General features: G+C 41.0%; 1 protein-coding gene and 1 long non-coding RNA gene across 5 annotated transcripts in view; one reads left to right on the top strand and one right to left on the bottom strand.

Moving 5' to 3' along the window:
• Positions 1-5,920: 5,920 nt before the first annotated feature.
• On the bottom strand, positions 5,921-12,743 carry LOC109895631 (uncharacterized). The gene is made up of 4 exons (XR_002256008.2): positions 12,639-12,743; positions 11,778-11,837; positions 11,050-11,124; positions 5,921-6,211 (listed from the first exon to the last, which is right to left on the bottom strand). It is a non-coding gene; the product is annotated as an uncharacterized LOC109895631 (long non-coding RNA).
• Positions 12,090-27,239, top strand: part of LOC109895629 (ras GTPase-activating protein 1) — a 55,089-nt gene continuing 39,939 nt past the window's right edge. Inside the window, exons 1-2 of one of the 4 annotated variants that reach the window (XM_031830415.1) lie at positions 12,105-12,723; positions 12,940-13,545. In XM_031830415.1, the coding sequence (XP_031686275.1) occupies positions 13,016-13,545 (530 nt within the window). In that variant the 5' untranslated portion in view covers positions 12,105-12,723; positions 12,940-13,015. Of the gene's footprint in view, positions 13,546-27,239 lie in introns of all 4 variants that reach the window. The other 3 variants (XM_020489486.2, XM_031830414.1, XM_020489487.2) reach the window with 3 other exon arrangements.

The raw sequence follows: 27,239 nt of genomic DNA, 5'->3' as shown, positions 1-27,239 counted from the left end.
AAGACAGCATTGTGTTTAATACAGCTGGAATTAATTTACTAGATTTTAAGGAATACCTCTGACAAAAAAATGCCTGAGGGCTTAATTATTGAAATACTAGCTAGACTAAGCCTACATTTAATGTATATTATAGTCTGAGAACAATAATAAACTATTCCAGATTAGAAATAGAATAAAATAGAGACTGCCAGGGTTAGAGTAGTACAGAAAGTGCTGTGTGCCAAAGCAGTGAAGAGAGTAGAGGAAGATGGTGTAGGGTGAGGGATTCTGAGAGGATTCCTGTGAGTTGGCAGAGACCAAGAGAGAGTCATGGGAAGAATATGTGATTCATTGGTAGTCAGTGCCGTTTATGATGAGGGAGGACAAAAAAACACCTCATGAGCATGGCATTACTTCTATTACAACATATTGGATGGCTGTTATTCATATTCCATTCGCCCAGTTCAATGTAACATCGATAGGTTTAGGCTACTACATGATACTCAAATTTCCCCTATACCCATTATGAGGTTGCTACAAAGAGAACCATTTGAGGTGACAGACAGTGACACATTCAATACCGCCTTGCACACTCTTGCCTGCATCTAGCTGTTATAGGTGTAATCATTTGTCCAACCTTTGCAAACAAGAGTTTCTATTGGTCAAACTCAGGTATGTTTATCCCTGTTTCGTTACATTTGCTTCAAAAGTTTTTCACCAGAATCGGCGGAATGAATACACCACGTAAACACGTAAACACTTTCATAGCAGCCACGTTGAATTTCTTCTTGCGTCTATGCGCTCTCCTCCTCTTCTCATTTTTTCCCTTTCGTTTGTGGACTTCAATGCACAACACATCAGCTGTATGTGACCAGGTGAGAAAAAGAAATCCAAGCAAACCATATCGGAACCGCTACACACGGCATACATCGTTGCCACCATATTATCAAAAATAATGTTATAGACAACATAGCTAATAGAACTAACTCGTTAGCAAACCCGCTACAATCATTTATTCTCTGTCTTTCTCTATCTGATACATATTTCCACCCACAACTTACTTATTTTCACCAGGTCATGCTTTTTAGCCATCGCTAAATAATTGAAACCAAGCTCAAACTCTTAACCAATACTCTTCCTCTTAAGGATGGTCAATTTAAAAGGACCCTTCCGTTTGCTTTCGAATGGCACTGGAGGCGAAGAGAAGGCTATTTGATGTAGCCTTCTATTTGATGTAAGTAATATCAAATCAAAATTAAATCAAATTAAATTGTATTTGTCACATGCGCCGAATACAACAGGTGTAGAAATTCCAATGAAATGCTTACTTACAAGCCCTTAAATAACAATGCAGTAAACAAAAAAGGCAATTTTGTTTGCATTTTTAAATGATATACACTGAGTATGCAAAACATTCCATTTCTTTCCATGACATAGACTGACCAGGTGAATCCAGGTGAAATATATGATACCTTACTGATGTCAATAAATTGCAATGTCCGTACTGTGAGACGCCTAAGACAGCACTACAGGGAGACAGGACAGACAGCTGATCGTCCTCGCAGTGGCAGACCACGTGTAACAACACCTGCACAGGATCGGTACATCCGAACATCACACCTGCGGGACAGGTACAGGATGGCAACAACAACTGCCCGAGTTACACCAGGAACGCACAACTCCTCTATCAGTGCTCAGACTGTCCACAATAGGCTGAAAGAGGCTGGACTGAGGGCTTGTAGGCCTGTTGTAAGGCAGGTCCTCACCAGACATCATCGGCAACAACATCAGCTATGGGCAGTACTTAATGCAGCTGGTGGCCACACCAGATACTGACTGTTACTTTTGATTTTGACCCCCCCTTTGTTCAGGGACACATTATTAAATGTATGTTAGTCACATGTCTGTGGAACTTGTTCAGATTATGTCTCAGTTGTTGAATCTTGTCATGTTCATATAAATATTTACTACACATGTTAAGTTTGCTGAAAATAAACGCAGTTGACAGTGAGAGGACATTTCTTTTTTTGCTGAGTTTAATTATGTGGTTGGCCACACCTTTACAACTCGGAATACAGGGTTTTGCAGATATTAAAAGTGAACAAGACAGTTTTGGTAAGCGATTGCCCTCAAATCATTAAAGGAGAAAACATAAAACATCCGTTTTCAGTTACAGCAGTAGATATTTTTTATTTAATGCTGAATGCACCCATCAACTCAGTGGCCTTGTCGTTAGTGTCAGCCCTGAGATTGGAAGGTTGGGTTCGATCCCCAGTTTTGTCATACCAAATACTCTAAAAAGCGGGTCCTAATATATCTCTGCTTGGCACTCCACATTAAGCAAATGGATTCGGGGTAAGGCATTGCGGTAGACTAGCGTCCTGTCCAAGGGGTATACTGTACTTGTATATCAAGTTGCCTCACACTACTGAACAGGAGATAGGCTTCTGCCCTATGGGCTGTTATGACTGGGACAATGCTAACGATAGTGCACTCAGAGGTAACGTTATTTCTCCATGTATTTTTCACCAACTAAACTTGTTAAGCTTGTTGGTTATGTTGACTTTGTGAAATGCAAAGTTTTCTATGTTGTTGACCACGAATGATGGTGAAACTGAATTCCTGACCGCGTATTGTGCCGTTAGACATCACAAATATGTCAAAGAAAACAATTTATATTTACATTGGAAAATGTGTAATATTTGCTCCATTCTTTTTATTGGAACTTTTCATGACTAACTATTTTTGTTCTTTCAGGCCGAGTGCATGATCAGCAGTGGTCTGCTCACTACTCAAGCGGAGGGCAGAGGGCTATATGCCTGTCATAAAATGTTCCTCATAGGACAATAAGCAATCACTTTTATAATCTGATTCTATACTGTCTACTTTGCCTGCAAAAGTTCATAACCAAATTCCTGTTTTGATGTACAGATCTGTCACAGAAACCATGTGCTACTTGTATGTAAAGATGAATTTGCTGTATGTATTGATGTCCTACTCTAAAGGGATGCAGTAATGAATCAGTGTCTTTAAGTGACTCTGTATATTCATTTCAGGGAAGAGACTTGTATGCTGCCCTGACAAATGAGGCCTTTGAGGAGTTCCGACATGCTATGTCGGAACTTGATATGTTGCGCAGTCTGGCCCCAGAAACTGCAGATGGAACCCAGTACCCGCTCTGTCCCAAGGTTAGTTGTATGTTTTGGGCCTATTTAATTGGTTTTATCACCCAAAAAAACACATTTAAGGCCTAAGATATCAATTGTGATGTCTCCCTCTCTAATAAACAGAAATGATCTATTAGAAACATCTCTGTTCCATTTTTGTCAAACAATTATACATACTAACAGACCTCCAGTCTTTCATTTTATTTGTTTACTGGGATGCCCGTGGTCTGTTACAAAGCAGCAGCTACTCTTCCTGGGGTCCAAAAACTATAAAGCAAGTATATTTGACATCTCTTTACAGGACAATGGAACAGTGGTGGTAGCAGCAAAGGGCTTTTAGGTTTGCCTAGGAAGAAATAGTCTGGATCAAGTTATCAGCAACCAAAACATAAGGAAAAGTACTTTGCAAACCAAGCTGATGTGGATTGCTTCATTTGTAAGCCCATCACCAACAGGGGTACTGCCCGAATGCAATATGCACTGCATTTTAAGGATAACTTCCATTGTTACCTTATGCACGACTGGAAGAGAATGTGACAAAATCTAGAATTATTTGAACTCATGATATAAAAGATCGCCACTAATTCATATTTAAATGGTGCAGTTATCCCTCCACTTCATCTGTTTGACTTAGTTGTCTTAAGGTTGGAGACAGTATTTTGGTATTGTGTATGTTGAATGCAATATAATCGGTTGTCTCATGCAACATCCATTTAGGCACTGAACCTGGCACCACTGTGTGTGATCTGCTTCAGGCAAATGTTTTAGGAACAACACTGGACACCATTAGGAATTGGGGCAGGAATGTCAGTGTCAAACTTGAGGCAAAAACCTGCTCTGTGCTGTGAGGAGCAATATGTTGCAATGCTACAGCAACATACAATTATAATGCATGTCATTCATTTCAAATGACTAAACAAAGTTATTTTTAGGCCTGCATTATTGTATGCCCTCTTTTCAGGGTGAGCAGGAAAGTGGAGATAGAACAGCTGTTTGTCAGCTTGTGCAGATCGAGAGGTACTTCCTCAGTTAACAGTGCAATTGTTAGATCAATGAATATAATTGATCTCCCTGGTCAAATTATTTAGAACTTTTCTGATTATAGAAAACTCAAAAACAATGGAGAGGAAGAACAGCATCCTCCATCGATGGTCCCTCACCAGCAGTTGCTTCCACGGACTGCAGAGTATCAAGGCACAAGGCGAGACCCAAATGCAGACACAGGAGGCAGATAGTTGGAGTCTTACAATGTTTATTAATCCAAAGAGGTAGGCAAGAGAATGGTCGTGGACAGGCAAAAAAAGGTCAAAACCAGATCAGAGTCCAGGAGGTACAGAGTGGCAGACAGGCTCGTGGTCAAGGCAGGCAGACACAAAGTCCAGAAACAGGCAAGGGTCAAAACCGGAAGGACTCTAAAAAGGAGAATGCAAAAAGCAGGCAAACGGGAAATCGTCTGGTTGACTTGGAAACATACAAGACGAACTGGCACAGCGGTACAGGAAACACAGGGATAAATATACTGGGGAGAATAAGTAACACATGGGGGGGGGGGGGGGGGGCAATCACAAGGACAGGTGAAACAGATCAGGGCGGGACAGCAGAGTAACAGATTGAGGATCAATCTGGAGGTAACCTTCAGTCTGGTGCTAGAACGGAGGTTCCTCTGTGGCCTGATAACAGAATAATAATTTTTATTTTTGGTTGTTCTTGAACTTGGTTTCTGTTGCTTATGTTAGAACATAGTTATTTGCATGGTTTTAATATAGGCTATGTTGACATATAGACGTAGGTCAATGTCAAGTAGTAGCCTATAGAGCCTAAGCAGATAGATGCACCTGTCGCATCCTTAAGCCTATAATAAACTCCACTATAAAGATGTGCTTAATATCGCATAGGCCGATTAGGCTATTGAGTAGGCGATTTGAAGGAATGTCGGCCATATAACATCGACTGTTGTTCTGTTACGAATCGATCAAACATATTTGCCTTAAGTAGACTACAATTTCTACAAGTACGATAATATAGTGGAAAATGGACTACTAGTGGTTCATTCTGTTGTGCAGCTGCATGTTTTGGATGTTAGGCCTATAATTTTTCTTTATCATCCTTTTTTGACGTTACTTACTTACTGTATAATTCTCTGACTTCTTGTCTGTCTGTCATACAAATTCATCAGGAGAAAGTAGACCCACAGGAGGCTCCTGGCTGTCACCTAGGCTTAAATGGTGCAACATTCAGCCCCTCCAAAACTCCCTAATTAATCTGACACACCACTCACGCAGGTCCACTGATGTTGGGATCACTATTTCAATTTTCCTACAGATTCAATAGAATTTGTATTTCAAAATGCAATATTCTCATACATTTTGATAACTCTTTTCACATTTTTCTCAAGAGACATTCACTAAGAGACTATAAGTTGTTCAGACCAATGTGTTTCTCTAACATGTTAACATAGTGCCATGTGACTATAGCCTTTAGCCTACCACTATAGCCTACTGTAAAATCATATCCTGCTTTAGGCTAAATACTATAGTCTTCTGTGTACTTCAATAGGACAAATGGAAAGAGTACCTACTGTATATCCTACCATTCAAAATTGTGGTGTTGTGTACCTACAATGCACTGCTTAAATGTACAGTGGGGCAAAAAAGTATTTAGTCAGCCACCAATTGTGTAAGTTCTCCCACTTAAAAAGATGAGCGAGGCCTGTAATTTTCATCATAGGTACACTTCAACTATGACAGACAAAATGAGAAAAAAAATCCAGAAAATCACATTGTAGGATTTTTTATGGATTTCAAGTATACATTTCAAGTATATGTCAAGTATACATTTCAAGTATATGTCAAGTATACATTTCATTGGAAAATTGAACAAAAACAAGACAGAATGAGAAAAAATAATTTCGAATTTGAAGTCCCCTGCCTTTGCCAGTATGTCTTCCAGCTGTTTCTTTCCATAAGATGACGGTCGCTTGATGGTTAACTCATGCCCCAGACATCGAATTACGGTCCTCTCCTCAAAATAGCAATAAGGGAACCAACCTTTTTCACCACATTCATCTAACAGGGAAGACACAGAGAGCTTGGCGTGGATAACATACACTACAGTTCAAAAGTTTGGGGTCACTTAGAAATGTCCTTGTTTTTGAAAAACATTCACATTTTTTGTAGATTAAATTAACATCAAATTGATCAGAAATACATTGTTAATGTTGTAAATGACTATTGTAGCTGGAAACAACGGATTTTTAATGGAGTATCTACACACAGGAGTACAGAGGCCGATTATCAGAAACGATCACTCCTGTGTTCCAATGGCATGTTGTGTTAGCAAATGCAAGTTCATCATTTTAAAAGGCTAATTGATCCTTTTGCAATTATGTTAGCACAGCTGAAAACTGTTGTTCTGATTAAAGAAGCAATAAAACTGTCTTTCTTTAGACTAGTTGAGTAACTGGAGCTTCTGTGGGTTCGATTACAGGCTCAAAATGGCCAGAAACAAATAACTTTCTCCTGAAACTCGTCAGTCTATTGTTGTTCTGAGAAATGAAAGCTATTCCATGTGAGAAATTGCCAAGAAACTGAAGACGCTGTGTACTACTCCCTTCACGGAACAGTGCAAACTGTCTCTAGCCAGAATAGAATGAGGAGTGGGAGGCCATGGTGCACAACTGAGCAAGAGGACAAGTGCATTAGAGTGTCTAGTTTGAGAAACAGACGCCTCACACGTTCTCAACTGGCAGCTTCTTTAAATAGTACCCACAAAACACCAGTCTCAACGTCAACAGTAAAGAGGCAACTCCGGGATGCTGGCCTTCTAGGCAGAGTTCCTATGTCCAGTGGCTGTGTTCTTTTGCCCATCTTAATCTTTTATTTTTATTGGCCAGTCTGAGATATGGCTTTTTCTTTGCAACTCTGCCTAGAAGGCCAGTTTCTTGCCCTAACGTCTTCAGTCATCTGTCCTTTATCCCTTGACTCCCTGAGCTCCTCAGCCATCTTCTGGAATTTCCTCCTCTCCATCTCACCTAAACTCCCCCACCTGCCACTGAGGGTTGTAGGGTTACCTGAGATGACAATATTGTCTACTGATGTCAACTATAACAGAGGATATTGTCGTGGTGAAAGTGTTGGGCGCTATTGGCTTACTTGACCAATACAGGATCACCTTCAAACTTCTAATGCTCACCTACAAAGCACCCGATGGACTGGCACCATCATACGTTACTGACCTTCTGCACCCCTACATTCCGACCTGCTCACTGCACTCCTCTAACAATGGCCTCCTCATAATTCCTTGCACCAGGCTCTGCACCATAGGAGACGTTGCATTTAGCAGTGTAGCCCCTCAAAATAGCACACAAAAACGTACAAAAACTGTCACAAATCTCTGGTTTATTGTACCGATGCGGTAGTACAAGACAATGGGCGCTCTTGCTCCAGCGCCACGGGATACAGTTCTACCGTGACAGAGCTAAGGCGAGCATACCATGTTCTTTCACTATTTAATCAGATATTCAACTGATTAACAGGCCAGATACAGTAGGTTATAAACACACAATAACACACGTGACCCATGATATATCAATATTATTTAAAAAATTATAGTCCACACATAATATTATCTAATAATATACGCCATTATTAAGCAGACACTTTTAAGCGACTTAGTCATGCAACTTAGGCATGTGTAGCTTAACCTCTTTCTAAATATGTTGAAAACAAATTGCTTGATGTAATGAAGAGCACAAGTGTAATAAAACAATTCACTTTTAAATTGTTCTCTAATTAAACATCACGGAATACCCAAGTCGAATGTTTGATTGGTGTGACATGCGTCACCTAATTGTGATTGTGCCTACATGAGTCTCGTTATTGGTGGGTGGGGTTCTCCCTATACATTTCCAGTGTTTCCCAGTGGCCAGAGGATTCCCCTTAAATTGTAAAGGTTGGAGTGCCTTCAGAGGACAAGAGAAGTGAAGGTGACTTAGACCAAATTTCCAGTAAAGGCAGCCTGGTAGTTGAATTGTAAGTACGGCAAAAGTATGACCTCCAGCTAGGATCAACTCTCCTTCACCCTGGGCACGCCTCCCTAAACCTTTGTATGTATTGCTGTTTCTAATTTAAAGTGAAAGCTAATAAGTATATATTGGTGATAGGATCATTGTAAGAAGATTGTGTGATATTAATGCGGAGCACTCCAATAGTGATTATAGAGATGTGACTCTCTAATATTGGTGCTGAAAGATATTGGTGCTTCAGAAAATAAATCTGCTGTTTATTTGAAATCTATCTAATTGCATTCGGCTGTATCAAGGGCTTTGTGATTCGTTGGCCAGGCAATTCAGGTGTGAGTGCCGGGCTGGATAGAAAAGCTTTCTTACTGTTCACTTGGAAACTAATTAAGAAACATGGCATCACTTTGTACTTACTGCTATGTAACTGCTATGTAATTACAGTCAAGCAGTACTGGTTGTTAGATAACAGCACAACTCTAGTCAACATGTTTCAGAACAATGTTGATACTGCATTTATTATTGTGTACTAGTTATATAGGTTTGAGGGCAGCTTGATGTTGTGTGAATAGATACACTGTCATTACCACTTACTGTAGGCATCCCATCTCACAACTGCTGAATTATTATGGATTGACAAGTGATTTGTATTGAGCCACATAGTTTTAATTAATAGATTTCTGAATACATTTCACTTGGGATTCAAACCATGGACCTCATTCCTGTAAATCACTAATTAATGTGCAAAAATCTTCCTCAACCATGCATTCTTATTGTCAGAAGAATCCATATTCCTCGTACCCCTGGGCAAGATCATGCAACATCAAAGTTCACTTACACTGCTATGCTGATGACACCCAGCTCTACCTCTCCACCAAACCCACCATTCCCCTGCCTTCACAAAATCCAGAGCTGGATGAGCATGAACCATTTCAAACTCAACAGCAACAAACAGATGTCATGCTCATCAGCGCCAAATCCACTCTTTCAAAGCATCACCAAAGATGGTTTCTTGGTCCCTCTCTAAACAAGTCAAAAGCCTCGGTGTCTTCCTGAATAGTTCCCTCTTTCCACATAAAAACCAGCACCCGGACAGCATTCCTCCACCTCCGCCACTACAGCACCGAAACCATCATCCATGCCTTTGTTACTTCCTGACTGTAACGGATTTCCTCCTCTTCGTCTGAGGAGGAGTAAGGATCGGACCAAAACGCAGCGTGGCAAGTGTCCATATTGATTTATTCAAAAACACAACTGAACACTGGAACAAAATAATAAACGTGAATCAACAAAACCGAAACAGTTCTGTAAGGTGACACACACTAGACAGAAAATAAACACCCACAAAACCCAGGTGGAAAAAAGGCAACCTAAGTATGATTCTCAATCAGAGACAACTAACGACACCTGCCTCTGATTGAGAACCATACTAGGCCGAACACAAAAACCAACATAGAAAAACAAACAGACTGCCCACCCCAACTCACACCCTGACCATACAAAAACAAAGACAAAACAAAGGAACTAAGGTCAGAACGTGACACCGACTAGACTACTGTAACACTCTCCTCACCAGATCCCCACCAAACTCATCAATAGACTCCAACTGGTTCTGAACTGCTGACAGAATTCACACCAGCACCAGATCAACTGAACACATCAAACCAATCCTGGCTCCCTGTGGTATCCTGTATTAACTTTAAAATCCTCCTCCTCCTCACCTACAAAGCCCTCCACAACCTACCTCTCTGATCTTCTCCGAGTCTATGCCCCATCCCGCTCCATCCGCTCCTCCTCTGCTGGTCTCCTTGTCTCCCCCCATTCCACCATGGGTGCCCGGGCCTTTAGCTCCTATTCCAAACTCTACCACCTTAAACCAAACCCTTACCCTAAACTGGGTACCCCTACCACCGTAAACCAAACCCTTACTCTAAACTGGGTAGCCTATCACCTTAAACCAAACCCTTGCCCTAAACCAGGTAACCCACCACCTTAAACCAAATCCTTACCCTAAATTGGGTAACCTACCACCTTAAACCAAACCCTTGCCCTAAAATCGGGTTTGTATCCTCTTCCTAACCCCTCCCTCCTCTTTTTATCTGTCCTATTTTGTCTGGTCCTTTGATTTTAGATTGTTTCTATTTTATATTGCACTGTTAATTGACACACTTCTTTTTATGACTTTATGTACCACATTTCATTTGATGTAGGCCTACTTTTAATGTAAGATGTCTTTGAGTGTCCTGAAAGGCGTCCGCCAAATTAAAATGAATTAATACCATTGTTTAAATAACACTCTTACTTAAAACCCCCTTTAAAAACATCCAGCAGGAAACAGTCTTATTTGAAATGAGGAATATATCATATTTTTCTGACTAAAATAGGACTACTGTGGAAAGACGCATTATGGAATGGAGAAGTGAAAGTGATAGAGCAATTCTCAACATTTCACATCAGAATGTAGGACTAGATTTTTATGTTGGAATAAACATTAATCTGAGAATACATACCTTTCCCCTTCAGCAGCTCTGCGCAAAACAAGTTATAGGCAGACACTGCACTTATAACCAGCAGCTTTGTGGCGCACTTGGCCTGGGCGAACTTGGCCTGGGGTCAGTCAGTAATTTTGTGCTATGGTGGAATGTCTCCCCATTATGCTTGCACCAATCCAATGCTTTTAAATGCAGTGGGTGAAATGAAAGTGTGAACACTTCTGGATGCAGGGTATCAGAACACAGCCTATTTCTTTCCCTACTCTCCCCAAAATCAATTTGTCCCCCCAATCCCCTCTTGCCACTAACCCCTCAAAATCCACCAACCTTATAGTCACGTCTCTAATTCCACCTCCCTTGGTCTCACGCCCCACCTCTTCCCTCCATTTCATACCTTAACTAAAGACACAGGTAGTCCTGTAGCTGCAGCAGCCTCCATCACCAGGGCTAAGGACCTCCTTTTCATACCCTGTTCATGATAATACACAAGGATGCCCCTGATGTTAGCCATTATGAGGTGTCTTCCTACAACAACAACAAAGATATGAACTATTAAATTGTACCATGGGTATAAGTAAGTGTTTCCTAGTCTTTGAATAAGAGCCTTCAGGCCATTTGGTCTAACTGACAGGGGATTAGCCTTTGCCAGCAAGACCAACAGCCCTTGGTCAGGGTAGTTGGAACCAGTCTTTTCATTGTACTTCACTCACAGATAGGCTACTGCAGCTTACAATATGAAGCTAATGAAAAGCACTAAAGCTGCAATTAAGTTTCTTCCATGTCTTTGTGTTGGTTAAAAAAATAATATATATACTGTATTTGACAGGGCTGGAGAAATGTTACCACTCTCAAATTCTTAGACAGAGCAATGGAAGCTAGGACTGACCATCCATGATATTGCTTGATGCTATACAGTGTTTTCATTTATTTTGTTTACAAACATTGGAATAAAACAATCTTATAATGGGGGTTCTGGTGGGGGTATGACAGTTGAACTAAGCTCATAAGGCATTAGTTATATTCTTCAGGAATCAATGGGTACATATAATTCATTTATAAGTCCAAAGATGTATGTAGAAATATTTCACCCGTCAGTGTTTTACTTATTATTTTGAGACAAACCTTGAAAGGAATTGTTGAACACACCCGAGTGATGGGAGAAGTCAACAGAGTGGGCACAGACTAGAGTGGAACAGAGAAATTACATCTAACGTTAGCTAAAACATTTTTTTTATAGCTAGCTGCCGTAACTAACATTATTTTGTCAATACTTGCTAATTTAGCTAGCTCAGAGACTACGAAACTATTACAATCAGGGTCTAAACAGCTCACCAACTCTTAATTCAAGCATGCTTTTATAAGAATCATGCTAAATCTAAATATGAAAACCCAGGAAGTTGACACAAAATAAATCCCGGGAAATGTTTTGGCTTCTGTGGTGAACATGCGCACGCGGTCTCAGTTAAAATCACCATTGAAAGGGTCCCGTACAGTGTGTGGCTGGTTCTGAATTACTATTCAAAAGGTAACGCGTATCATACATGTGGCGTAACACATTCATCACGTGAATAGTATGATAATTCCCTCCTTTTAATGGAGGGTTTGTTGTCTAATCCTGTGTCGAGACTGCTTTTCACTTCCTCACCACCGATATAATGGATGCAGCTCGCGTCGTGCAATTACTCGGTACTCTCTTGGCTGGGCCTGCGCGAGCAGAGTGGGGAGAGGGAGGGAGCGAATAGCGGCGGCAGCAAGCCTCCAGCCCCGTAATCGAGAAAGAAACGCGAATTTACGCAAGAACGAAGTGCTGTAATTTGCTCAGTTGGTGGGCTACATCGGCTAAACTAAGTCCACCAGAGGTTCAGGCGACAGAAGGGGCCGTTTGTGGTGGCAACCTTAAGACATTTGGGAACTCCGTAGGAGCAAAACAACAGCACATTACAGGATTGCACACACAGGCAGTGACAATAAAACAATACTTACCGACAAGTAGACTGGTGGCTGCCGAGGGAGCAGGCAGGACTAGGGAAAAAAAGGAATTAAATACGTCATCTGCCTCTCCCTTCAGGTATTTAAACGTTATTTTCAAAACCGCAATTCTAGTAGAACTTTAAACTCATGAAAACTCGTGTCTTCATAGCTAGCTACTGTAGCTAACTAGCTTTGGCTAGAGTTTAGCTTACGAGTTTGCGTTATTAGCTAACCACTAGCTAGCGCTAGCTGGCCTCCGTTAATGTGTTGTTTTCCAATAAACTTTTGGTGTTGTTTTTACCAACCCAAACAGTGAGGGGGTGCTGCAAGACTAGAGGGGAAGGGCAGGTTCCCTTCTCGACTTATTCCCCTCTACGTATTTTCCGAAAATGATGGCTGCGGAGGTCAGTAGCGAGGATACGGGCTCTGTCTCGGCAGGGAAAGGGGTGGCGGGCGGTGGAGGCCTAGAGACGGCCCATTTTCCGTTTTATCCCAACCCGACCAGAGTGCGGGTCACTGATTTGGGCCAGGGAGCTGCAACAAACCTCCGCCACCCGTTGAACACCTCCCCAGACTCCCCCCCTGATATAAGTATGATTTACCCCGTGTCTGGAGGAGATACTGCCGGACCTGCCTTGTCCGCTACAGGGAGTGGCGGACATGCAATTATTATAGGAACAAGTTCAGGGACCATTGGCAGTGTGTGCTACTCCCCCACCTCGGAGGGACCCGGCATCCGGATGTCACCCACCTCGGTGGGTCCCGACGGGTCAAGTGTCTTCCCCCCTCTGCCACCACCTCCACCACCGCCCCCAGGCTACGGGGGACTCGGAACTGTGGATGAAAGCGACATGCAGGATGGACCTGAATACGAGGAAGAGGAGGTGGTCTTCCCCCTCTCAGCACCGCCCACGAACCAGTAAGTATTTGTTTTATATACACTCAAATTGTTCTGTGTATTGTTCATTGACACTTAGTTTGAAAACCAAAATAGTATGTTTAACCGACCCGGGTATATTTCCTTCCTGCTGCGGCCATCACCAGTGCTCAAGTTTCTATTATACTTGTTGCAGCAAGTCAAATTAAGGAGGTAGATGTCAGGGTGTTCCATTAACCTAGGTTGTTGTTAATCACAAATCTAGCGAAGTAATGAATATACCTGAGAACAATTACCAGTAATCTCTCAATGTAGAGAAATATTTGCATTTATTTATTTGACCTTTATTTAACTTGGCAAGTCAGTTAAGAACAAATTCTTATTTTCAATGATGGCCTAGGAACAGTGGGTTAACTGCCTGTTCAGGGGTAGAACGACAGATTTGTACCTTGCCAGCTCAGGGGTTTGAACTTGCAACCTTCCAGTTACTAGTCCAACGCTCTAACCACTAGGCTACCCTGCCGCCCCATACTTATTTTCCCAACTAAACCAGTTCGTTCACTTGCTTACAATTATGAATGCAATATGATTCCCGGAATAATTGTAATGCGTTTCTTTCAAGGCCACACTAAAGTTATTTGGCCAGCCTGTGGCAGGTGTAGCAGATGTGAAACCTATCTAGTACCTGTCAAATATTTTTGCTTCATCATTCTGAGCACCGATTAGGATCTTCTTTTAATCCACAGAATCTTGTGGTCATCTTTTTTTTATTGACTATGGTTTTCTAATTGGTGTTCTCATTAAATAATTAATCTCACATGTCCCCCTCCTGAATAAGGCTAGCCCATGCCTAGCCAAGAACTCCACAAAGATTTCATCCAGAGTTGGGCTCAGACTACACACAAAATTATATTTAGATCGACAATAACATTTTAGGACAATAGTTTACACCTAATGGAAACAGATCATTTAATGTAAAAAATTATTAATACAGATCTACTTTTTTAAATTATGTTATTGAAACACAAGCAATTGAGAAATAATAATTTTAAATGATTGTCCGATTGATAAAATGTATTCATGTTTCAACTCAATTAGAACCAGTACCTCCCAAATGAATGTTGTCAGTTTTAGCACTTTGAGTTGTTTGTCCTAACTACTAAATGAAAAATTCCCTTTACATTCAAAAGTTTTATTTCCAAATAACTGGTATAGTGAAGGGAGCTTTGTACACCCATCTGCTTCTTTCTCTTCTGAGCTTCTCTGCCAACTCCTAAGCCAGCAGTAAACAGTGTAGTGCAGGGAACAAACCAACAGGCCAGTTTAACGACAGTGACAGTTACATAAACTTTCAACTTTTTACATGTGGTTGTTTATTTAACTTAGTTAAAAAATATATACATTTTTGACAGAAGGAAATTTGATTAGTTAATTTCTACATGAATTAATCTGCTGCACATCAAGTTCCACTGAGTTAAAGGGATAATCCACAGCCAGACATAAAAGTCATTCACATTCAATCCCTATGATTTCACTTCTAAGTGTTCCATTTGTGAAATCAGGAAATTGTGTAGGAATGCGTCATAGCTACATGGTTCTCGTCACTGGAGATAGGGGATAACACACTATCACATTTCATAACGCTTTTAAAACAATTACCTGCACTACAGATCGCCAAATCATCCAATAGAGGGTATGGGCATACTTGTCTGAAAACATCCATCGGTCTATATCATCTTGACAAAGTCTATATTTCGCTTAGATGTGCTCAATCTAAACGGTGTCTAAACGGTTTCTCCTTCAAGTACCATATCGCACAGCACCCTATGGGTAACCTGGGGAAAGGCCATTGTTGCATTAGCTGCGTATTCTGCACTGGGCAGAGGCGAACTGCAGTTGAACTCTGTGAGATAGACGCCTAAATGGATAGTCCAGTTTGTTATGCGATTTTACAGCTCGCTAGCTAGCTACTTCACATGTTGATATTGACTATGGTATTATTGTGTGTAACTACGTTTTGTAGCTAGCTAGCCACCCAGCCCAGAGAGAGCATTGCATTTTGTAGTTGAGCTGCAACAGATTTCTGCAATGATTTTCACATGTTGCTACCAACTTTATATAATGACAAAATGAACAATTTCTTCACAAATAATTATTTTCACATATTAGTGTTATTTAAGGCTCTTTACGACTGTTAATCATAGGAATTAGTGGTTTGTGGTGGATTATCCCCTTAAGTAAATTCTACCACAGACCGTATAATTCCGCCATGAAACATACATTGATCGTGTAAAGGTACAAAATATGATGGCGCAGAAGTCCTTTTTTTTTATGTAGAGTTTAAAATAAAATAAGACTCCTTTGAGTCAATATGCAGTCGATACTTCAAATGTAAATTATTTAAACTGTACATATGTTTGTTCTCTGTTGCGTGTCTGTTTGCTGAAATCCACATTTCTTAGATAAAACGTTAATCAATTAAAACCACTGACTATTTCCTTCTTGCAATTGAATTGGCATATTCACACTGAGTTTCTATCTTAGAGCAACAGCAATAAGAACAGTCGGTGGTTGTAATTTCATTAACATTTTATTACATTTCAGCAAACAAAAAAGCACGCTACAACAGAGGACAAACATAGGTAGGCATACATGGTAAATGTTTAAGAAATGTAAATGTTTAAGTCCAAGGTAATTTCAAAAACGCTAGTCTGCACTTCAACTCCATGGAGAAATCATCATGGAGTTGAGGTATTTGGCTAGCCTATGCCCTTCGACTGTAGGCTTCTGTGTCAGTGTGCTGCAGTAGGACTATCCATTGTGGGAGATGGAACTTATTGGGTTTCCCTACACAATCATATAGGCCTATGTATATTTTCTTTGTAGTGTGTGTGCTTGTGGCACTCGCGTTTGTCACAGTCTCATTAGAGAAGTGCTGAGCTTTATCATTTCTGGCCTCACGCTGTGAGATATGGAAGTGACTGGGGCTGAAGTGTGGAATCAGCTCTTATTTTAGGAGCTACATATCTCCCTGTCAGATTGCAGAGGAAGGGGGAAGGCCAGCTTTTTAGCTCCCATTCGTCTCTACATTTGTGATGAACAACGCTTTGGAAGCAGCCCAACTGGAAATCCACTGCTTACAAGCAGTGAAAATAAATGTTTAGCCCAACGCCAGTGGTTTCACCACAATTTACTTTATATCCCTTTCTGTAGGGGCGCCAGTGACACAATGTCACGTGTAATGAATGGGACACTTTCTTTTACCCTTGTCAGAATTGTTTTTTAAATGTATTTTTTTATCAACTATAGGGACATTTCACACAACTGGAATCTGCTGCAACACAAGTCCTCTTTATCTGGTCTGTGGGTTGAGTTGTGGTGACCTGGCCACTGTAAACTAGCATGTTCAGGCTTAGTGCCTGGTGTGACATGCTGTGCCAAAGGTTACAAATTACCCTACCGTACGTACACAGTCTTGTCAGACAAAACAAAGTGCGTTGCAATTCAACATCAAGACTCCGAGAAACTATTTTTCATTAAGCATTATGGCTTCTTTGGCTGATTTCATATTTATTGTTGTCAATGTAGCATAGCACTACAGATCTGCTACAGTCAGCAATTTTCCATCATCACTTATCGTTGACACATAGTTGAGGCCCTAACACATTTTAGCTCATGCCTTAAAAGTCTCAAACAGTTATTCTGATAAAACATTAAATGCTACATGACCAAATGTATGTATACACCTGCTCGTCGGACATCTCATTCCAAAATCATGGGCATTAATATGGAGTTGGTCTCCCCCTTTGCTGCTATAACAGCCTCCTGGAAAGCTTTCCACTATATGTTGGAACATTGCTGCGGGGACTTGCTTCCATTCAGCCACGAGCATAAGTGAGGTTTGGTACTGATGTTGGGAGATGAGGCCTGGCTCTGTCAGCGTTCCAATTCATCCCAAAGGTGTTCAATGGGGTTGAGGTCAGAGCTCTGTGCGGGCCAGTGAAGTTCTTCCATACCAATATCAACAAACCATTTCTGTATGGACCTCGCTTTATGCAGAGGGGCATTGTCATGCTGGGCGTTCCACAAACCGTTGCCACAAAATTGGAAGCACAGAATTGTCTAGAAAGTCATTGTTTGCTGTAGCGTTAAGATTTCCTTTTACTGGAACTAAAGGGCCTAGCCCAAATCAAGAAACAGCCCAGACCATTATTCCTCCTCCACCAAACTTTACAGTTGGTACTATGCTTTCAGGCAGGTAGTGTTCTCCTGGCATCCATATTTGTCCATCGGACTAACACATGGTGAAGAGTGATCAATCACTCCACGGAATACATTTCCACTGCTCTAGAGTCTCTAGTTACGGTGAGGTTTACACCACTCCAGCCGACGCTTGACATTTTGCATGGTGATCTTAGGCTTGTGTGCGTTTGCTCGGCCATGGAAACCCCTTTCATTAAGCTCCCGACTAAGTTCTTGTGCTGATGTTGCTTCCAGAGGTAGTTTGTGACTCGGTAGTGAGTGTTGCAACTGAGGACAGACCATTTTTACGAGCAACCTTCAACAGCATTGTCCCGTTCTGTGAGCTTACCGCTATTTGTCATTATAGGGTGTTATGATGGGGACTATTTAATCAAATTTAGAATAAGGCTGTAACATAACAAAATATGAAAAAAGTCAAGGGGTCTGAATACTTTCCGAATTCACTGTATAGTATACCCCCCCCCCCCCCTAAAATGTACGTTTTTTTTTCTCATGTTAAACTACCAGGAAGTCCGAAAAGACAGACTTGAGTGGGTGGTGAGCTAGTAGGCTGAGTGGATGGGGAGCTCGCCTTGACTGGTGGTTCTTTGAAGCAACATGGATGCAGTGTTGCAGTGACATTTTCTCAAACTATTTTGCCAATACACAAAGCAACTCGAACAACATTGAAATTGCATGCAACATCCAATCCTGTCATACATCACGGTTTCACCAAATATTTGTTTCCAACTGTTTTGTAACAGCATTAATAATGACAAAGTGTTGTCTGTAGGCTAATTTAGCTATCTAGCCCAAGTGGAATTATAAGCACTGTTTATCAAGATGATTGAAGTGCACACCTTCGCTGATTGAAGTGCACACACTGTCGACCAGTGCCTTAGAGTGGTGACACACCATCCGTCCACACACCAGGTCCATAGGTGACTCCTTATACTGCCACTCTCAGGGCTGGACATCCTAACATCCCTGGCAGTGTAATCGACGCCTCTTGAGGACATTGTAGTTGAGGATTCTGCCCTTGCCACGAAATGATGACCCAGTTAAGACGCGGGTCTTATCCGCATGTGCCACTAATCCACTGTGGAGAGGTGACTGTCTGAAGCAGTGGTGCCGTCCCATGGATGATGCATCATCTGATAAACAGGCAGACAAGTGCACAGTTAAGATCCTATAAAATCTCTTATTCCATTTTCTCTGTTTTAGTTTTTCCAGGTTAACGTTCTTCCCAGGTTTTCGCGCTCAAAATATGTATTTTTTTTTGAAAAACAACTAAATTGTTCTATTAAGTCCACAACTGTGCTAAACCACATCAGCAGACCAATTTTGAGCCCTGGGAAAATAGATTTTTGTGTATAGTTAACCTTTTAATGCAAGTGTGCACCAGCAAGAAACCGTTGTTTCTGTAGTGTCATGTGATTGCAGAGTTTGAAAAACAAATGGCCACTGGATTGATGCAAAATTCATGATATAATTCTGCCAAGCAGGCATAGACTACTTTGTAGTTACCATTTTAATTAAGAAGGTTTTTTGGTAGAGCCTGACAAATATGGGATTTTTGGGTCCGATGCCGATTTATATCTGAAGCTATATTGTAGAATGAAAAACACACTTTTAACACATTATGCTCGAAGGAGTTAACAAATACTCATACAGGGAAATGCTTTCTGCTCTCGTTTTAGTTTCACACATTGTTTTTAGCTAGCTAAATTAGAATCTTATCTCATCATGAACACAATCACATGGTCCAAATGATAGATCTGCGCCAACTGTCTTGCAGATTGCATATTTCGGAAAACTAATAAAATAAGCCCACTAACATAATAGGCCCAGACAGTAATGGTGTCTTTGTATAAAGTGTGTGTGTTCATTTTGGCACCAGTCAAGTGTTCGCACATTGCACTGGCTAGATGGAGACTAACTACATTCCTATACCGCCTTATGCGGTGGGCTCTGATTGTACAAGGATACAATGTACAGATTCACTATGTGAAGGGTTCGGCGAATGTGGTTGCCGATGCTCTTTCACGGGTTTAGTAACTGAGGATTGTAACTGTTGGGTTTTGTTATTGCAAACTGTAAGTTTGCAGGTTTTGGGGTGGGCGTGTTTGGTTCCCCAGTTTCTGTGTTGTGGGTTTGTTTGTATGTATTTCAGGAAATGGCTTACTGGATTCCCCCAAGCAGCTGATTGGTCGGCCCCATTGCAGAGTGGAGCTGACCCCGCCCTCTCGTCAGGGGATACAGCTGTCTGCAATTACATAGTCTTTCGCCAGCTGTATAAAAGCCAGTGTTGCTTTGCTCAGAGAGAGAGAGCTTATTAGTATGTCCTGTGTTGGTTGTTGCGCACAGTTTTTTTTTTTTGGTAAAGTATTTTGTAGCCGGTCCTGCTGAGTTATGTTTTTATCATAAGGACTGTGTTTTGATTATTGAAATCGTTCACGTTAAGTTGGTATTATGTTTTTGTTCCCAGGGGGGAAGGGGAAGGCACCTTGGGAGTGTTTAGGCAAGAGGCCTGCGGGCATACATATACCTTTAGTATATACTCTGTCTATGCACCATAGGTAAGACCTGGGCGGACCATCCCCTGTAGTTTGGTTAGTGCGCCAGGTGGTGCCTGTTAGGTATGTTGTGGGTAGGTAGGAGAGTTTAGAGCTAGAGTCCTAACTTCTACTTTCTTTGCTTTGGTTCTGTCCAGACCCCTTTTCCCCAAATTTCTGTGTGAAGGAATAAATTCCCTGTTAACGGTAAAATTCTCTCTGTCATCCTTACCCGTAACTACAGTCACATACCTCTTTCACTCCACGGGGTGCTGAGTGTAGCAGGGCATTGCGTTCCCTTCTCCAAGAGGAGTGCGTAACACTGATATTGACTTTGATGTTATTGTGTGTAGCTAGGTTTTGGTTGCTAACTAGCCATCCGGCCCAGAGAGAGCATTGCATTTTGTAGTTGACTTGTGCTGCAACAGATTTCCACAATGATTTTCACATGTTGCTACCAACCTTGTATAATGACAAAATGAACAATTTCATCACAAATATTGTTTACTAAGTAAGAACGTGATGAGGACAGGGCTGCTTGCTTGGTGATGTGTAGATTATTTACTTATTCAAATGCATGGTTGCTGTCTGTCATGCCTACTCTCTTCAATGTTGTGACTTAGGGCTGAATGATGTTTAATGAGCAGCTCGTAGAGCACCCTCTTAAGGCAACCTTTGGAAAAATAAAAATAAATGACCGCAACTGAGCAGATGTATTTGTTCACTCTACGTATATATACGGGCATTCCTGTGCCGTTGCAGGAAAATACAAAACGTTTAAATCGACACATTGTGTGATATCTTAAGCCTCAAGCACTGAGATGCAGTGCCTTAGACCGCTGCGCCACTCGGGAGCCCCCAGTGCTTTCTCTCTATATGCAGTAGGCTTGGGCGATAAACTGTATACTGGAGTATTTCGGAATACCCACGGCATGATTTTCAAATAAATGATATCCAGCCCAGGGCTCCAGCTATGCATTTGTCAGTGGCGCAAAGTACTTAAGTAAAAATACTTTAAAGTACTACTTAAGTAGGGTTTTTGGGGGGTATCTTGACTATTTATATTTTTGACAAAACAAAAATGATGTACTTTTTACTCCACACATTTTCCTTAACACCCAAAATGCTTAGCAGGACAGGAAAATGTGTCATTCACACACTTTTCAAAATAAAATCCACTGTTATCTCTACTGCCACTGATCTGGGGGACTCACTAAACACAAATGCTTAGTTTGTCAAGATGCCTGAGTGTTGGTGTGGCCCTTGCTATCTGTAAATTTAGAAAAGAAAATGGTGCCATCTGGTGTGCTTTAATATAAGGAAATTGAAATTATTTATTTTTTACTTTTGATATTTTAGCAATTACATATACTTTTGATACTTAAGTATATTTAAAACAATACTTTTACTCAAGTAGTATTTTACTGAGTGACTCACTTTTTTGTGAGTAATTTTCTATTAAGCTATCTTTACTTTTACTCAAGCATGACAATTGGGTACTTTTTCCACCACTGGCATTTGGTTCGCTAACTAAGTTGCTAGATATCAAGCTTCTAGGTTACAACAGAGACATCCAATCCCCTCCTGGATCAAGAGCCCTGTTGCCCTAAAATAGTTTTGTGCATAAAAAAAAATATGATTTTGAAAATCATACCGTTGGCGTTTTGAAATACGCTGGTAAACAGTATCACCCAAGGCAAGTCTGACCGGTAAAACGGGAGATCACCCAAGCCTAGTCTGGCCATGACCAGATTCAAACCCTTTGAGCCCCCCATTCCGTCCACCATATGGCTGAACCAATCAACGTCCTCAGATAATCAACGAGTGGCACCTGTACTGGGCGCTGAAGTCAAATTATAACAATGGCTGCTCTTGGAGGGGGTTGGTGTTGATGCTGCTATAGGAGCAGTTAATGCAAACAAGTTTCTATTGGACAAATTCAAATAAGCCCCCGCCCCCCTTGTTTTGTTCCATTTGGTTCTTAAATGGTTTTCGTAATGAATACGCCCCGGGTCTAGTGAGGGGGACCACAAAAAAAGACCCCCTTTTCCTGTCCAACATACAGGATGCAGTAAAGGAGGGAGAGGTTGAGGTTATACACTGTAGCTCTGTTCTACAAGGCTTATGGTCAAAGCCATTATGCCTACAGTACCCGTCTACTGACCTTGCAAGTCTTTGCCCTTGGTTGGCACAGTCTTACCTGGTTCTGGAATGGGAAGGGAAAGAATATCACTCTTGACTTGGAACACCTCAACTTCTTTTAAGTCAATTTTGAAGAGCCTGGGTCCAAGCATAACTGAGCAAGCAGCAGACAGGATTAGCAAGTCCATTGGTGTACTTGATGACTTGATGGAAACCAGATGTTGAGTGGAGGCATTCATTTTTCACCTCATCTGCTCAGGGATTTGAACCAGAGACCTTTTGGTTAATGGCTCAACACTCTTAACCATTAGGCTACCTGCTGTCCATCATGCTGCTTGACAGACCAGGGACATTTTAGCTTTTGTGGAGGTTGTCAGGGAGGCAGAGCTGTTCAAAACCAAACCTGGCAGAGTTCACAGCATTTCCTGGTTTTAAAAGAAACATTCTCTCAAAAGTGAAGTACAGTGAGTTGTGGGGGTGGATGAGGTCCAACTTGGAGTGGAGAAATGCTCCCGTTGTGATTTGAAACAGCTTTAGGTGCCAGGCTAGCTTGGGATGTGGTTGGCTTAGTCTGACAGTCAAACCCTGTCAGGATTAGGCTCAATCAACTGTTGTCACTAAACATTTATTGTTCTGTTTGTGTTTATCAGTACAACTTTTTATCTGCTTTTATCTGTAGAACTTCCCATGTATCATTGTTCTACTGTAACAAAGTAAAAATATAACTTTTATTTTAGCTTCTTGATGAATTAATAATTGGGGAAAAATCCATAATGTTAACAATTGAAATTAAACACCACTGACTTACTTTTCTTATTCAGTTGCATTTGGACATGTAACAAATATACAGATAGTAATAGCCTAATTTCTGAGCAGTCATTCTTTCATGTCCCTCACAGACCTAGAGGTGATTAACCAGCAAGACCTAGAGATATTGTCCTGTTACATGATGGGAAATCAGCTGGCTAGGTTTCTTCTTGAATTTGCTTGCTTCAGGATAGGGTTAAGAATGAAGTGAAAATCACCACAACCCATATTTAAGAAGTTACAAACGGGGGGGGGGTCTGATTCTTGATCAGCACTCCTACTTTAAGACGCTTTAGGAATATGGATCTAGAAGTTGAACTGGCAATTGTTTTATTCAGTGACAATGTTTATTCATCCTCTTTGGAAAGCTCTATTTGGAGACTGGCTCTCCCCTGGTTGAAATAAAATAAGATCCAACATAAGTCTATAAAAGAAAGTACAACAATATCCATATTTATGGACTTGCAAACCAAAGTAATCATACTGTCTGTAACATTGTAACGTTAGAGTAAGGCATATAGCTAGCTAAGGTTAGCTATCTAGTTGAGAAGGTCTGTTTACTTGGCTAGCAACGTGGCCCTTAGTTCTGCACTGCCTGTCGTCAAGCTTTCCAATTCTGAGGTGACCTGCTATTTGCAGCTTATCTACTGTTCCGTGGTCTGTCACATTCTATGATTCTTAGCCCCCCCAGCCCCCTCTCTCTGTGAGTCCTGTGATCAGGCTCCATGACTGGATGTTTAGGCTCTTCCTCTGTGTCATGTTAGCTGGCACCAACATGCAGGCCGGGAGTGAGGTGGTAATCATTCAGAGTTGGACATGGTTCCGTACTCTTTCTTCCAGAGTGTGAGTCTGCTAAACATAGCACTTTGTAGCACGCCACGGAGAGGGCGACTCGATCACACCTCCTGTACAACAGAGGCTTATTCATCAACAATGGTGGGATCAGTGTTTCACGCTAACTGCTTAGCGAAGAAGGCAAGGGAGGCGTCAGGAGCCCTAATGCCACACTCCCCACCTCCGAGAACACCGTCCCTGTGCCTGAACTAAAACAAATAGGGCACTAGGAAACAAGCTGTTGATTTTGAGTTTCCATGAAGATTAAAGAGGATTTTGAGTCGTAAACTGTTTCCCTAAGGGGGGGAGTTGTACAGTGCCTTCAGAAGGTATTGGTACGACTTGACTTATTCCACGTTTTGTGTTACAGCCTGAATTCAAAATGGAATTCCATTTTTTTCTCTAAACCATCAACACACAATACACCATAATGATGACATGAAAACCATGTTTTTGAAAATGTTTGCAAATGAAATGCAGAAATATCTTACCTAAGTATTCACAGCCCTGAGTTAATACTTTGTAGAAGCACCTTTGGCAGCGATTATAGCCGTGAGTCTTTCTGGGTAAGTCTCTAAGCGCTTTCCACACCTTGATTGTGCAACATTTGCCCATTTTATTATTTTCAAAATTCTTCAAGCTCTGTCAAATATGTTGTTGATCATTGCTAGACTACCATTTTCAAGTCTTGCCATAGATTTTCAAGCATATTCAAGTCAAAACTGCAACTTGACCACTCAGGAATATTCACTGTCTTCTTGGTAAGCACCTCCAGTGTAGATTTTGCCTTGTGTTTTAGAAAATTGTCCTGCTGAAAGGGGAATTCTTCACAGTTTCTGGTGGAAAGCAGACTAAACCAGGTTTTCCTCTAGGATTTTACCTGTGTATTATTTTATCCTGAATCTCCCCAGTCTTTAACGATTACAAGCAAACCCATAACATGATGCAGCCACCATTATGCTTGAAAATATGGAGAGTGGTACTCAGTAATGTGTTGTATTGGATTTGCCCCAAGCATAACACTTTGTTTTAAGGACAAAATCATTTGTCACATTTTTTTTGCTGTATTACTTTACTGCCTTACATGATGCATGTTTTGGAATATGTTTTCACTCTGTCAATTAGGTTAGTATTGTGGAGTAACTACAATATTGTCGATCCATCCTCAGTTTTCTCCTAGCACAGCAATTAAATTGTAACTGTTTTCAAGTCACCACTGGCCTCTTGGTGTAATCTCTGAGCAGTTTCCTTCCACTCAGGCAACTAAGTTAAGAAGCACACCTGCATCTTTGTAGTGATTGGGTGTATTGAGACACCATCCAAAGTGTTATTCTTAACTTCACCATGCTCAAAGGCATATTTTGTGTCTGCTTTAAAAAAATATATATATATATATATATATATTAAATAAATAAATAAATAGGTGCCCTTTTTTGCAAAGTGTTGGAAAACCTCCCTGGTTTTTTTGGTTGAATCTTTTTTTTTAAATTCACTGCATGGGGGAGGGACCTTACAATTATCTGTATGTTTAGGGTACAGAGACGAGGTAGTCATTCAGAAATCATGTGAAACCCTATTGCATACAGTCCATTCAACTTATTATGTGACTTGTTGAGCACATTTTTACTCCGGATCTTATTTAGGCTTGCAATAACAGTGGTTGAATACTTATTCACACAAGACATTTCAGCTTTTCATTTTTAATTATGTTGTAAAAATGTCAAATATTTCCTCTTTGACATTGAGCTATTGTGTGTAAACCAGTGAAATTTAAAAATGTGTCCATTTTAAATCCAGGCTGTAACACAAAATCAAGGGTGTGAATACTTTCTGAAGGCATTGTAGATCAGCGGGTGTGTGATTGAGTTTGCCAGATAAGCAGTTGGTCATGAAAACTTGCTTGCTGAAGGGCTAATTGAGCACCCACACTCTCTAATTGCCTTTTTGACATGTGGTGCCAGTGGAATTCCTAAAGGCGCGAGGATCCAGTCACATACCTATCCCCTTGTTGAGACAGTCCTTTATAACAATTCACTTTTTTGTCTGTCGTTGCAAAGATTTGGTGACTGGTAATCCCAACAATTAGAATTAGTGTAGGCCTCGGAGAGCCTTATTAAAAATGTAGCCTAATTTCCTGGGCCTTAGCGTTTAAAATTTCTGCAATGCCACAACTGAAAACCACAAGCCGCGCCACTAAAACTAAATGCAGCTTGTATTGCAGTGTTCAGCTTTATCTGGTTTTGCCTGGATGCTGGTTGAAAGTTCTTTAGTTGTTGCTAAATGAAGTTTGTCGTCTGAATAAACAGCATGATCATTACACAGATGCACCTTGTGCAGGGGACAATAAAAGGCCACTCTAAAATGTGCAGTTCTGTCACACAACACAATTTCACAGATGTCTCAAGTTCTGAGGGAGCGTGCAATTGGCATGCTGACTGCAGGAATGTCCACCAGAGCTGTTGCTAGAGAATGTAATTCTCTTATCTACCACTTCCAACGTTCTGTTAGGGAATTGAAAGTGCAGTGAAAGTGCGGAGAGCCACATCAAATTACAGAAATACTCATCATAAACATTGATTAAAGATACGAGCGTTAAACATATGATTAAAGATCAACTCCTCCTTAACTTCTCTAGGATAGGGGGCAGCATTTGGAATTTTGGATGAAAAGCACGCCCAAATTCAACTGCCTGCTACTCATCCCCAGAAGATTAGATATGCATATTATTAGTAGATTTGGATAGAAAACACTCTGAAGTTTCTAAAACTGTTTGAATCATGTCTGTGAGTATAACAGAACTTATGTAGAAGGCGAAACCCCGAGGACAAACCATTCAGCTTTTTCTTTTTGAGATCACTCTTTTCAATGGTTTTTCATTGGGAATCCAGATTTCTAAGGGACTTGCTTGCAGTTCCTACCGCTTCCACTGGATGTCACCAGTCTTTAGAAATTGGTTGAGGTTTTTCCTTTGTGTAATGAAGTAGCCCTTTTCAAAACGAGGGTCACTTCATGTGTACTGTTTGATAGAGGCGCATGACCAGAGAGCTAGCGTCAGTTTGTTTTCTTCCTGTATTGAACATGGATCAGCCCATCTTCAATTTTATTGATTATTTACTTTAAAAAATACTTAAAGTTCTATTACAAAAGTAGTTCTGA

Source organism: Oncorhynchus kisutch, linkage group LG8 (assembly GCF_002021735.2).
Source record: "Oncorhynchus kisutch isolate 150728-3 linkage group LG8, Okis_V2, whole genome shotgun sequence".
NCBI lineage: Eukaryota > Metazoa > Chordata > Actinopteri > Salmoniformes > Salmonidae > Oncorhynchus > Oncorhynchus kisutch.
The sequence above is the reverse complement of the archived record's forward strand: the minus strand, read 5'-3'. Positions and strand labels throughout refer to the sequence as shown.